This window comes from Saccopteryx leptura, chromosome 1 (genome assembly GCF_036850995.1).
Source record: "Saccopteryx leptura isolate mSacLep1 chromosome 1, mSacLep1_pri_phased_curated, whole genome shotgun sequence".
In the NCBI taxonomy this organism is placed as follows: Eukaryota; Metazoa; Chordata; class Mammalia; order Chiroptera; family Emballonuridae; genus Saccopteryx; species Saccopteryx leptura.
Genome location: NC_089503.1, coordinates 55,772,938 through 55,786,222, shown reverse-complemented (window position 1 = coordinate 55,786,222; position 13,285 = coordinate 55,772,938). Strand labels below are relative to the sequence as shown.

Sequence of the window (13,285 nt, the reverse complement as noted above, 5' to 3'; positions counted from 1 at the left end):
GAGAATAAAGACATGGTTTATTTTATATTCATATTGACATACTAAAGAATATGGTCACTAAATCACATTAGTTCTTCTTAGAAGAACTCTGATTTTCCTTTTAATAACCAGCAATTAGTATTTGTAAAATTAAGAACCATCAAATCAACTTTCTAGTGCAGGTATACCTTGTAAGTGTTCTCAATTTCTAAAGAAGTTTAGATAGATTTCAAGATGACTCTAATATAGACTTTGTAGTCAAGAGCAACAATATTTCCCCCACAAAATTGACCTTAACATGAAAATATTTTTATGCATTATAAAAAGCCATCTATTCAGGAGGAAAGACTTCTATAGAGATAAAGTGATGAAGTTCAGCACACTTTTAGAAGAACAAAAGGAAGACAACTTGGCCTAAATAAGTCAACTGATTTGGATGGCTCACAAATGATCTATAAATCATGATATTTCTGTGTTTGGAATTTACAGAAAAATCTTTGTATTCTTAGTAGGTAGACAGTTCTGAGACCCAGATTTTACTCATTTTGATCTGCTTTTAATCTGTGAGTCATTGAAAGAGAAATGTTAAATATCATAACAGATGTGTCTATTTCTCCTGGTTATGCTACCTGCTTTCCCCCAGGTATTTTGATGTTTTGTTGTTAAGGATGTAGATATTAAGATTTGTTATGTCTTCTTGGGAATCACTTCATCAAAATGTAATGCTTTTCTTTATCTTTGATAATTGTTTTCATTTTAAAGTGTCCTTTTTGAAATTAATATAGCTTGTCTAGCTTTCTTTTGATTAATGTTATCATGGTATATATTTTTCCTTTTCTTTACTTAAAAAATAAGTATTTTTAAGGTCTTAGTTTGTTAAGTACCATTTTATTTTTAAAACATTTTAGGCCCTGGCTGGTGGCTCAGGGCATCTGCCAAGTGATGGTGGCACACAGGAGAAGCCACCATTTGATTCACAGCCACTCCTTCTCCCCTTTCTAGCCCTCTTCTACTTCTGCAGCGAGTGGCTTAATAGGTATGAGTGTGGCCCTGAGAGCTGAGGAGAGCTCTGTTGAAGCTATCCTCAGAGTGATAAAAATAGTTTGGTACCTGAGCATTGGCCCTAGATGGTGTTACTGGGTGGATCCCAGTCTGGCCGCATGCGGAGTCTGCCTCACTATTTTCCTTCCTCTCACCTAAAAAAATAAAAACAATAATAAAATAAAATTTAACAGCTTTCCAGGATATAACTTACATACCATAGAATAACCTTTTAAAATATATATATCAATATTTTTAAGTGTAGTAACAGATATGTATAACTGTTAGTTAATTTTTATCATCTAAAAAAAAAATCATAGTCCTTAGCTGTCACCTCCACCCATATCCTTCACCTAGTCCTAAAAAAACACTAATCAATTTTTTTTTTGCTGAATAGATTTTCTTAATTTCAACTTTTGTATGAATGCAATAATAAAATATATAATATTTGTGGCTGAATTTTTCAATTTAGTATTAGATGTAGCATGTATCTTTAGTCCTTTTATGTTTAAGTAATATTTTATTTTATGATGTTATTAAAATGGTTTAAAGATGTCCTTTGTGTATTGACCTGTACATTTTCCCAGCATATATTTCAGAGCAAGTATGTCCTTTGGCTTACACCCACTGTCACCAGATTGAAATTCTTACATATCCAATTGCTTTAAATACATCCCAAATAAATGCAGTTGTAACCATATAAAGACTGTCTGATTTGTATACCTCACAAAACTACACCCAACTTCTCCTAGCTATAGATAAGACAAACCCTAAGATTATATTTAGAAGACTCCGAAATAGTGCTGCCCTTCAGGGGCTCTGACCCAGAGACTTCCTTTTATGTTACTGCAAGATGTTATTAGGAAACATATGCCCCCTATCCCTTGATCCAGCAGTTCCAATGTCTTTTTCTTTTGGGTTGATGGCCCTGACCACTACCCTTGGAAAGTCTCCTGCTATGTGGTACTTTCCCTAACCTACAACCTGTCCAATGGCTGCTCAAGAAAACTCCTTGTGTGCTACTGCCATCTCATGGTGAAGCCTTTTCGTTGATCGCTCTCCACATTCATTGAGACACTAATATGAATCAGTGTAGAATAGCTGGAATCCCAAGATTTCCACTGACCAAATGACTAAACAAATGGTTAAACAAATATACATTTAAGCAAATTAATTGAATCCATTACAAGAAGGCTCAGATATTAGAAATCTGATCCTCAAAAAATTATGTGAGAAACAGGATTGATAAGAAATTTCAGCAACTTGGCAACATTTGAACAAAAGTAGGGATTTAAGAATGACAGTGTAGTAATAGAGATTAAATATAAGAATATGCTGCATATATTCAGTAAATACGTAAATGTTCAGTTCATTAATTAATCAATAAGCAACAACATTCTGAGATGAATGTGTTGGGAGTTAGACTTAGAGTCATACTTGCAACTATGTTTTCCACCTCTTCTCTTGTTTTTATCTCTCTACTCAATTTATCCACCAGCTCTATACACATATTACATCAGCTTCAGTAGCACAACCCCCTCTTTATGATTACAGAATATTTTAATAGAGTTCTTTTTCTTTTTTGCAAGAGAGACACAGAAAGGGAGAGACAGACAGGAACAGACAGATAGGAAGGGAGAGAGGTGAGAAACATCAACTCCTTGTTGCAGCACTTTAGTTATTTATTGATTGCTTTCTCATACGTGCCTTGACCAAGAGGTGGGGTGGGCTCCCACTGAGCCAGTGAGCCCTGGCTCAAATCAGCAACCTTGCACTCAAGCCAGTGACCATTGGGCTCAAGCCAGAGACCATGGAGTCATATCTACAATCCCATGCTCAAACCAGCAACCCCACACTCAAGCTGGTGAGCCCATGCTCAAGCCAAATGAGCTTGTGCTCAAGCCAGCAACCTCAGGGTTTTGAACTTGGGTTCTCAGCATTCTAGGTCAATGCTTTATCCACTGTGCTACTGACTGGTCAGGCTGTATTTAATTTTTTTAAGTGTTCATTTTGAAATAAACAACCATAGCTCTAATTAAGTCAGGCAAGATCAGCTGACATTGAAGTGTGCTGAAAGATTAAGTGCATGCTTTCAACCATGCAGAATGAGCATCTCCTTCCTAAACACCTGATGTATGTGTATTTGTTTGTAAATTTCTTCAGCAATTTAAATAAACCACTAAAAATGTCCCTGTACTCCAGTATTGCAAAGTATATTTGGAGATATGAGCCTCATGGTATAAGACTATTGAAATTAAATGCAAAAATAATTGATGAAAAATTATTTCATTTATCTGTATTTTCAAGCTTTTGTAATAAATTAGGAAATCTCATCAACTGATTTGCATATTGGGTCATCTGTCCCTTCATCAATATTTGTTTAGCATCTTTTATTTACCAATATTGTAGCCCTAACCAACAGTATTATTTATCGTCAATATTTGGTATTGCCCTGGCTGGTTGGCTCAGTGGTAGAGTGTCAGCCTGCTGTGTGGAAGTCCTGGGTTTGATTCCTGGTCAGGGCACACAGGAGAGGCGCCCACCTGCTTCTCCACCCTTCCCCTCCCATTCTCTCTATCTCTTCCTCTCTTGCAGACAAGGCTCCACTGGAGAAAAGTTGGCCCAGGCCCTGAGGATGGCTCCATGGCCTGTGCCTCAGGTGCTAGAATGGTTCCAGTTGCAATGAGGAAACAGCCCAGATGGTAGAGCATCACCCACTATTGGGCTTGCTGGGTGGATCCCAGTCCAGGTGCATGTGAGGGAGTCTGTCTCTTTGCCTCCCTGCTTCTCACTTCAGAAAAATACACACACACAATAAAATATTCTCTATTAACATGTAAGTACCTGAATAGAGGATTATATATTTTATTTTTTTCAGTGCCCATCATTGTGTCTGGAACATACTACCTATTTATTTTATGTTTATTAAAAGCATGTCAATCTTGAAGTTTAGCCAATTTTGAAATTATGAAAAAGAAGTATGCTAGAAAAAAGAAAAGAATCAATTATATGATATCTGGAAAACCTATTAATATAGAGCTCACTTGTTCTACTAATTAATTATGTAGACAGAAATTAAAATAAATGTTAGCAAAAATATGTCTCCAAATACATATAAAATAGAGAAAGCTCATTTATATAACTAGTCAGGCTCTCACTAAAGATTTTCTAACTAAATTCAGAATTACTTTATATAAACACTAGTATTACAATTAACATTGAACTCTGCAAATCAAAATTCTTCTATTAGTAAAATAGACCCTTCTTAATCACATGTGGCATAAAACTAAGTAATATTATTTTAAGGAACAAAAAACATTTTTGGTTAGGGTATTACAAAGGCTCATAGGTTTGATGTCAGAGTTGTAAGAGCAAGGAGACCTGTAGCATTCTAAAACTCTTTAAGAGAACCACAGCGTCCCCAACAGCCACTCTCTTTACCTCTCTCTGCTTCCATCAGTATATTTGGTGAAGAACATCGTCACAAGAGGAAGAAATGAGAGCAGGGAGGGCACTGCTAAAATTTCAACCTGAGGAAAGAGTGAACTTCACTCTCAACTCCACTCAGTGGTATAGGGAAAGGACCGCATAGTGCACCTTACTTAACATCCTTAAACCAGAACCGATGCTGATACCCACAGATAAAAAGTTAATGTGATTAGAAAAATTGGGTCATGTGTCAATCTGGATGGCATTGCCAGAGTCATTGTGACTTGAGGAAATAGAAGTTTCTCTTTCTAGAAGTTTTAAAGAAGAGGTATTTGGCAGAAATAAACAAAACAAAATTCAATAAATGTAAACAAAACAAAACCAGCATTTGTGTACAAAAACTTGAAAGATAGCAGAATGACATCTCCAAACTTTTCAGTGAGAAGTAATAGTGTTCAGAATATCATTTAATAGTAACAATTAATAAATAATACATAAAAATATTAACATGGTAACCAGTAGAAATTTTATTTGGAGTGCTTAGAAAGTGAAGACATCTTTGTATTTCAGCAAGGATTAGGAATCAACAATAGTGATTTTAAATATTCGATGGAAATATTGTCACCTTTAGAATGCTATGATTAAACAAATTATTAAAGTATAGTTGGCATATGATGTTATATTAGTTTCAGATGTACAATATAGTAAGTAATTTGACATTTATATATCTTATGATGTAATAATCACCACACTAAATGTAAAAACCTATTTTTTTTTAAAAGAACACAAGTCAGATTGGATTAGGATCCCAATTTACTCCACTATGACCTATTTTTAACTTAATTATATCTGCAATGACCTTATTTCCAAATAAGGTCACATTCTGAGGTACTGGGTAGTTCTATAATATCTGACTTATGGGGGGGGGAATTAAACTGATTACAGACTATAAACTCTAAAATTAACCATAGTTGAGGACAAAGTAATTTTTAGTTATAGAAAGGTTCTGAAACTGTACCTCCCACTCATCCTATCCTTAGAACTTACAAAGGGCGTGTTCCAGGAAAGCTAGAGAGTTATATGTGAAATGGGGAGATATGAGGTACGGGAACAGTGAATCCAAAACGAGAGACTAAATCCGGGCTATTGCCATCTGGGCACATGGAAAGCAACCAGTTCAGATCAGAGTTGAGGAATTGGGGCTACCGAGAGGGAGGTCTTCCAGAAAAGAAAAAGGTAATTAAATCTATATCTATTGGAATACTTCATATTGTAGATTTCTGAAAAAAAAAAAATCCAAACTGTCTTGGTCATTAAAGGGAATTTATTGGCTCTTGCAACAATAAAGATGTGGGTCTGGTTTCACATAAGAGTTGTTCAGATAACTATATTTTGTTAATGGGGACCACATTTGTTTCAATACATGCTCTTGAGAATCTGGGTCTCATCTTGTTCTTCTTAAACTAAGTTTCTTTTATGGATCCAAGATATCTTTTAGCAGCTCTCAAGATTAGATGCACCCATGTTCACACTTACAGAGGAAGAAATGTGCCTTTTGCATGTTTTAAGATGATCTCTGATTTTGTGTAAAGGCTTGATTTGACCCAAGAAAATATTATAGTGTATATATAAAGAAAAATAAAAATTGTAAATTTACCAGAGGAGACAGCTTTACTGTTTATATGGAGTGACGGAGAATACTGGCAATATCAGATGAAAGATATTACTTCTCATACTTTGTAGTCAATGTTTTCTTTCTTAAGTCAGATGCTATCTTAAATAGGATTCCAGAACCTCAGTGAAGAAGTTAATACTGTGTAATAAAATGTTCTAATTCTTTCAAGCTAAAAAATTCCTTTCTAATAAAATCCACAAGATATATACATAGTTGACTCTACAATTAGAAAAGATATTTAATATCATTAGAGATTTCAGAAGAAAAATGTCTGTAGAATGGGTAAAATGTAAGTGATTTTTCAGTCTTTTTTGCATGAATAATACCTATAGAGATGTTCTTGTGAGTAAAAACCTGTAATAATAATTTTAATAACAAAAACAATAATAATAAAATTGACCACTTAATATATACAGTAAATTATTTTAAATACCTCAGAAACATTTAATTTATGTTTCAAAACTTTTCAATGAGGGAGGCACTATTTTGATTCCTATTTTATAGTGAAGAAAATTGAGGAAAAGAAATGGTATGGAAGTCACCCAAAGTCACTTAACTAGTAATGTGGCAGAGCCAGGATTTGAACTCCAGTATTCTGAATGTATGACTGAAATTTATACTTTCATCAATAAAGCTTTTGGAATTTGTATACATAAAATTGTGGTGGTGGTGGTGGTAGAGAATTCACATAGAGAAAACAGTGTGAAAAAAAAGATCATTGATCTCTGTCCTTTGTGTTAATTAGAGAAACTCAAAGAAACTAGATAAGGCTAGAAAACACTGTTTAAAAAAAGGAATAGTAACATTTAAAACCAAAAAAAGGCCTCCCATCCTAGTTAAGGTATTTGAAATTAAATTGTCTAGTTTCTTCTATGTGTAGGTCAGTAACCTATAGACTTGGACTACATATTCACTAACATGGAGGTATATATCTTTTTTCACATGTGTTGAGTATAAATGACAATAATTGTATTTTTTCCCCACTTTTTATTTTTATTTACATATTTTGGGTTGCTTCTTTATGTCTTGGGATTTTCTGTTTCTGGAATAGAATTTAGAAGTTTGTGAGCAGTCTCTGAGGACTCAATCCCAGAGCTCTGTGTAAAATTGGGATGCATTCTAAAAAGGTCCTTAGGTGCCAGAAGTCTCATATAAACATGTCCTCCACTCACTACTCAAAAAGAGAAGTACATGCTGTGAGTTTGGAGCTTTGTGTAAGTGTCAATTGCTATGAAAGAGGCAAATCGGCTGTTGATTTGTGGTGAATTTGTGGGAGTAAATAGAAAGAAACTTAGGCAGCGTAGGATGAGAACTGGACCATCGGGACAACCAGGCAGGAAAAAAATATTCATATGTTTTTAAAAGTAAGTAGGATTATCTTTCAAATATCTCAGAAAGATCCAATGCATTTAATATTATCCAGTCAATTGCATTGTATGAAATAAATCAATTTATGGCAGCAGGAAGGAACAAAGCTAGTGGAGACCTACTGTTGACAGTAGGCTCTTAATGTTGTTCCAAAATAAGCAACATGAACTCAGTAATCTTGATCTTGGCTATCATCTTTCTGCTAGGCATTTTTTTTTAATTGGCAAGGGTATCTGTGTTTATAGAACACAAATAAGAGTCAGTACACCTGGCAGCACTGGCTGTCTCTCTGTTGTACTGAGCTCAGAAAAGATAGTTTAAAAATTATTTTTTACTTTGGTATATTTTCTATATTGAAGAAGAAAAGATAATTAAAAATGATTTAAAAAAGCAAAGCTATACAGTACTGAAGATATCATGAAGGATTTTTATGCTTTAATTACAACTGTCATGCCACATACCTAGGGTAAGTTTCTCCCATTCTGAGTGGCTTGATTCAATTCTGTAGCATTTTGAAGTCATTGTTTGAGTGCCTTCTCCATCCCTTTTATATAATTCTCAAATAGACTCTTCTCTATTGAGACACTGCCATACCATAGAGTTACAAAACATACCTTCTCTAGTACTAAAACCATCTGAGGCTCTCAGGGTTTTCCACCCAGATTTCCAGTGTCTTGACCTGGTGGCAGTAGTTAACCATGTAAGGTTGTGCTCCACAGTAATGACAAAAGTAACACAGATAAAATTAACAGATGCTCTGAGAATACCCTATATAATGTGGATACTGAGCAAAAGTGGGCAAATGGCAGTGGACTACTCTTCTTCCCCCTTTCCCAGTGGATCCTCTGTGCAGTTCCTGCTCCTGTCCAAGCATCTCAAGGTAGCAATCCTTGTTCTAAGAACACATGACTGTGTCTCATAATCTGGTTTGGTGTCTGTGAAATGCCACTGGGCGTGGGTCAGAGTTTTTATATACGTATCTCTATGACAAATAATGAGAGGTCAGAGAATTCAAGGGTTTTATTGCTTGAGTACCTATACACTTGGATCTATAATATTTTTATTGTGGATTACTTACAGGCATTTTTGAATGCCCCTGTGGTATATTAACTTGGCCGTATGTGCAGTCTTGATATTTTTAGTGTCACTCACCAGAGAGTGAATTTTCCAGAGTGGAATCTCATCTTATTCTCTTCCAAAGTGAATGGCAAGTTCTAATTATTAGAGGTGTGCACTGAGCTTGCTGCAAGATTCCATGTTTGTAATTAAATCTCAATCAACAGGCAGAATGGAAACTGAATATGATCTGGTCCTGGCCTATTAATTGACTAGAAAGCTGAATCAATATACGTCTTTCAGTAACAGGCCTACTCATAGTAAACTTGCCATCAACTCAGCGCTGAAACACTAAGCTAGCAGTTGACATCTATCTCTTTCCTCCTCTGATCTCTCTTCTGATAGCATTGTTCTCACTCCTTTTTCCCCCTACAGGAGGAGCAGCTTCACCCTCTTTGATCTTTGGTGACAAAATGATACACCTAAACAGGAGCCTTTTTCACCCAGTCACGTTTTTCCTCATTGGAATCCCAGGTATGGAAGAGGTTCATGCCTGGATCTTCCTGCCTTTCTGCTCTTTTTACCTTGTGGCTTTACTGGGCAATGCCACAATTCTGCTAGTCATCGAGGCTGAGAAGACCCTCCGGGAGCCGATGTTCTACTTTCTGGCCATTCTTTCATCAGTTGATTTGGCCCTTTCCACAACCTCTGTGCCCCGCATGCTAGGTATCTTCTGGTTTGATGCACATGAGATTAACTTTGGGGCATGTGTGGCCCAGATGTTTTTGATCCATGCCTTCACTGGCATGGAGGCTGAGGTGTTACTGGCCATGGCCTCTGACCGTTATGTGGCAATCTGTGTTCCACTCCGCTACACAACTATCTTAACACCTCGGGTGCTGGTGGGCATCAGCATGTGTATTGTAATTCGTCCAGTTCTAGTTATACTTCCCATGATCTATCTCATCTACCGCCTACCCTTTTGTCAGGCTCGGATAATAGCTCATTCCTACTGTGAGCACATGGGCATTGCAAAGTTGTCCTGTGGAAACATTCGTATTAATGCTCTCTATGGGCTCTTTGTTGTTTCTTTCTTTGTTCTCAACCTGGTCCTCATTGGCATTTCCTATGTCTACATTCTTCGTGCTGTCTTCCACCTCCCCTCACAGGATGCACGGCTAAAAGCCCTAAGAAACACCTGTGGTTCTCATGTTGGGGTCATCTGTTTTTTCTATATTCCCTCGGTCTTCTCTTTCCTCACTCACCGGTTTGGGCACAACATACCCCATTATATCCACATTCTTATTGCCAACCTCTACTTGGTTATCCCACCTTCACTCAACCCCATAATTTATGGTGTGAGGACCAAACAGATATGAGAACAAGTGGTCGGTGCTTTTACTAAAAGATAAGGCTTCTATCACATTCTTTTGCTATCACGTTTTGGAAGAAAGGCTGTGTATTCTTGCCTTAATGGGTATCTACTTGTCCTCACCTACTGTTGCCAGATTATGATACAAAGTGTTTTTTCTTAGCTTTGGCTAATGGAGTATAAGACTTATGGAAATTTTATTACATCTCAAGTTCAAAACCAATGTACTATCCTGGAAAGAAGTTGTAAAGTCTCTCTGTCTTTTCATATGTTCATACAGAATCCTTGATAGCATAAGGCTGCTTCTTTTCTGGGGCAAGAACATACCTGGGCCTTTTGTGCATTATAATTAGAGAAATGCAGCACTGAAACTTTGACCCTATATCTTTCTTTCTTTCTTAATTAATTAATTATTTCATTCATTCATTTATTTAATTTACATTAATTTTGTATTTATCGTTTGTCTTGAATCATTTTAATTGTAGGGACAAATAAGTGAGCCAATCTTACAAATGTCTGGCCTCATGGAGCTTTCATTCTGTTGTGCTCTTAGAGAAAAACCTAGAGGTTTTTGGGGAGAGTGACTAACAATACCTAGATAGCAATCTTGAGAACAGAGACTATCACTTACTTAAAAAAAATTTTTTTTAAGAGTTTATTTTTTGATTTTACAGAGAGAGAAGGGGCGGGTAGCAAGCAGTATCAACTCATAGTTGCTTTACTTTAGTTGTTCACTGACTGCTTGTTGTATGTGCCTTGACTGGGCAAGCACAGGGTTTTGAACCAGTGATCTCAGCATTCCAGGTCAACACTCTATCCACTGTGTCAACACAGGCCAAGCCTGTCACTTAGTTTTTAAATGCATGAAAAACCAAATTTTTTAGCATGTTTTATTTGTTAATAAGTCTGAGTGAAGTGATGTTCTTAGTGAACGTTCGTTTATGATATCTTCTATTATTAAATTATCAAGTAATCATTAAACATTTTAATCTCCATAAACTAGGATGAGAGGAAATGCTAACTATATCATAAATGACCCCAAAATAGTTTGACGTTGTGATGCTATTTCAAAGCAAGTTATACATGATTGACTTTTTTATTGGGATTATATATGTTGTTTTATATACTTTATGTATATTTACAAATATATTTTTAAATGTGTATATTAATGTAAATGATTAATACTTTTATTTTAATGGGACCATAATATCTTTGTGTGAATATACTATTTTGTCAATTTAAATGTTTCTTTTTTTTTCACAATCAGCCAAAACAGTATAATAAAAATTTTCTGCACAAAGTTTGTTCTGTGTTTGGATGATATTATTATATAGATACTATTAAATAGATGATATTATTATTCAACATTTCCAATAATCTTCATTTCTTCATTTAGACCTTCTGTCATTTTCCATTAGCTAGGAGTCATCTTTTAGCACTTCTTGTTGTACAGGTCAGTTGACAATGAAATTGGTTGGTTTTTGTTTATCTAAAGATGTCTTTATAACTACTTTAATATTTTATAGACATCTCTTTACAGATAATACAAGAAGAAAAGTGAAATATATATAGATATTTAGAATGTAGAGAGATTAAATTAGTAATTTAACATTTTCCACAATAAAAATCCCAGATCCAGACATATTCATTGGTGAACTCTATTATATGTTTAAAGAGGAATTAATATCTCACAATATTGTATAAACTTTACCCCACATTTGTAATTTTCTCTCTATAAATTCTTATCCACATCACTTTTTCTTGTGCTTCCATTTTTCTAAATCAAAGTCTAGGATTTTTCTGAGCAATCTCAGAGGATTAAATCCCATGGCACCATTATAGTAAAAAACTGAGTTAACTCAGTTTTCCTACGTCATAAACAGTTACAGGCTTAACATAAAACTACTCTTGGACTGTAGGAAAAAAAAGGGACACAGAGCTTTGAGGCTAGATTTTTTACTTGTGTCTATATTCTTTTGAAAGATGAAGCATCAGAAGTAAATTTCCTTTTGCTTTAGGTATGTATTTTAGTCCAATGAAAGAAAGATGATCAAAGGTTGCTGAAAACAACTGGGCTTGATATGATATACATTGTGTGGTCCATCTCTGAATCTAACAAGGGGAAAAGAATCTTTGTAACTTTTAAATGATGACTGGGTATCATTTAATATACCTAGACTTTTAAAAATCTATGTAAAAAATGATTATGTAGTTGGTTGATAAAGTATAATTTCTGCTTCTGCTATGGGGTATAAGAAACACAGTGGACTTTGGAAACATGATGAAAGTCTGAGGTGAGTAGAGGCATATTATTGAGAGATTATTTCTGGAGATGAACCCAAGGTAGGCATCAGAGTGTCTAGAAGGCTTGTTCTTGACCCACATCCCAACACTGAACAACAACTGTTACCTGGACATTTCAGTTCTTAGAAAATCAAGTAAGGGAGGCATTGCAAAATATAGCTCTTCCTTCTGTGTGTGTCACATAATTTCAGAATGTATTATATGTTTCCATATTGATATATTTCCCATAAATATAATAAGTTATAAAAAGGAGTAAAACAAGAGTCTGGTTTATTTTATCTTGATGTTTAGTCACTCTGCCTCAAATTGGAGAGTTTATAAGTTACCTGTAGCTTCTCCATCATTGTGAAGACATTGCAAAGTGCCCTTCTCTATTTCCTTTAAATAATTACAGAAAGTAATTCTCTCTCCAATTAGATTTCATTATTCCAGTTAGTGCTGCTCATAAATGCTGTCTCTAGGTTCATACCCACCTGAAGCCTTCTACCTTGCCTTCTACTGACTTAACCAGGCAGAGGAAAAGAACCTAGTACCTGCTACTTCTGTAGCAGTGTTGAAAGTGTTTATGATTTTTAAAGAGGAACTGATGTGGGAAGAAGAATGAATAAAGAAGCTTTCAAGTACCACTAGAAACCACACAACCATAGCTCCCTGAAATAACCTGTTGTGAAATAATATGGTCTTGGTAAAATAGAGACATCAATGAAAATATGCAGAAGGTGTATTATTTTCTTTCTGGGCTCTTTTAAGTATAGAAGTATGTGAGCCAACCTGCATTTACTCCTGGGCAGGCATCTCAGAGTGTCTGCACTTTTGTTTGTCTTATGTGTGTCCGATACTCTGTTTGTTTTTTAACAAGACATTAGGCTTGATGTTAGATCTTCTTTATGTCAATAGCTGACAAATGAATTATTAGAGAGTTTCAACATTGTATAATTATGAAAGTATTTTGTTCATCTGCGCTTATGATTTACTTTCTCATATGACTGTTTCCTTTGCAATTATGTCTGCATTTCAGTGTGTGCATCTTTGATTTTTTTATGTGTCTCTCTTCAGACAAG

At 35.3% G+C, this 13,285-nt stretch overlaps 1 protein-coding gene across 1 annotated transcript; it reads left to right on the top strand.

Annotated features, from left to right (window-relative positions):
• The first annotated feature begins 9,021 nt into the window (after window positions 1–9,021).
• Window positions 9,022–9,927, top strand: LOC136388843 (olfactory receptor 52J3). Its single transcript, XM_066360651.1, has one exon. It carries the CDS (start codon window positions 9,022–9,024, stop codon window positions 9,925–9,927), a length of 906 nt encoding a protein of 301 aa, XP_066216748.1.
• Window positions 9,928–13,285: the final 3,358 nt, after the last annotated feature.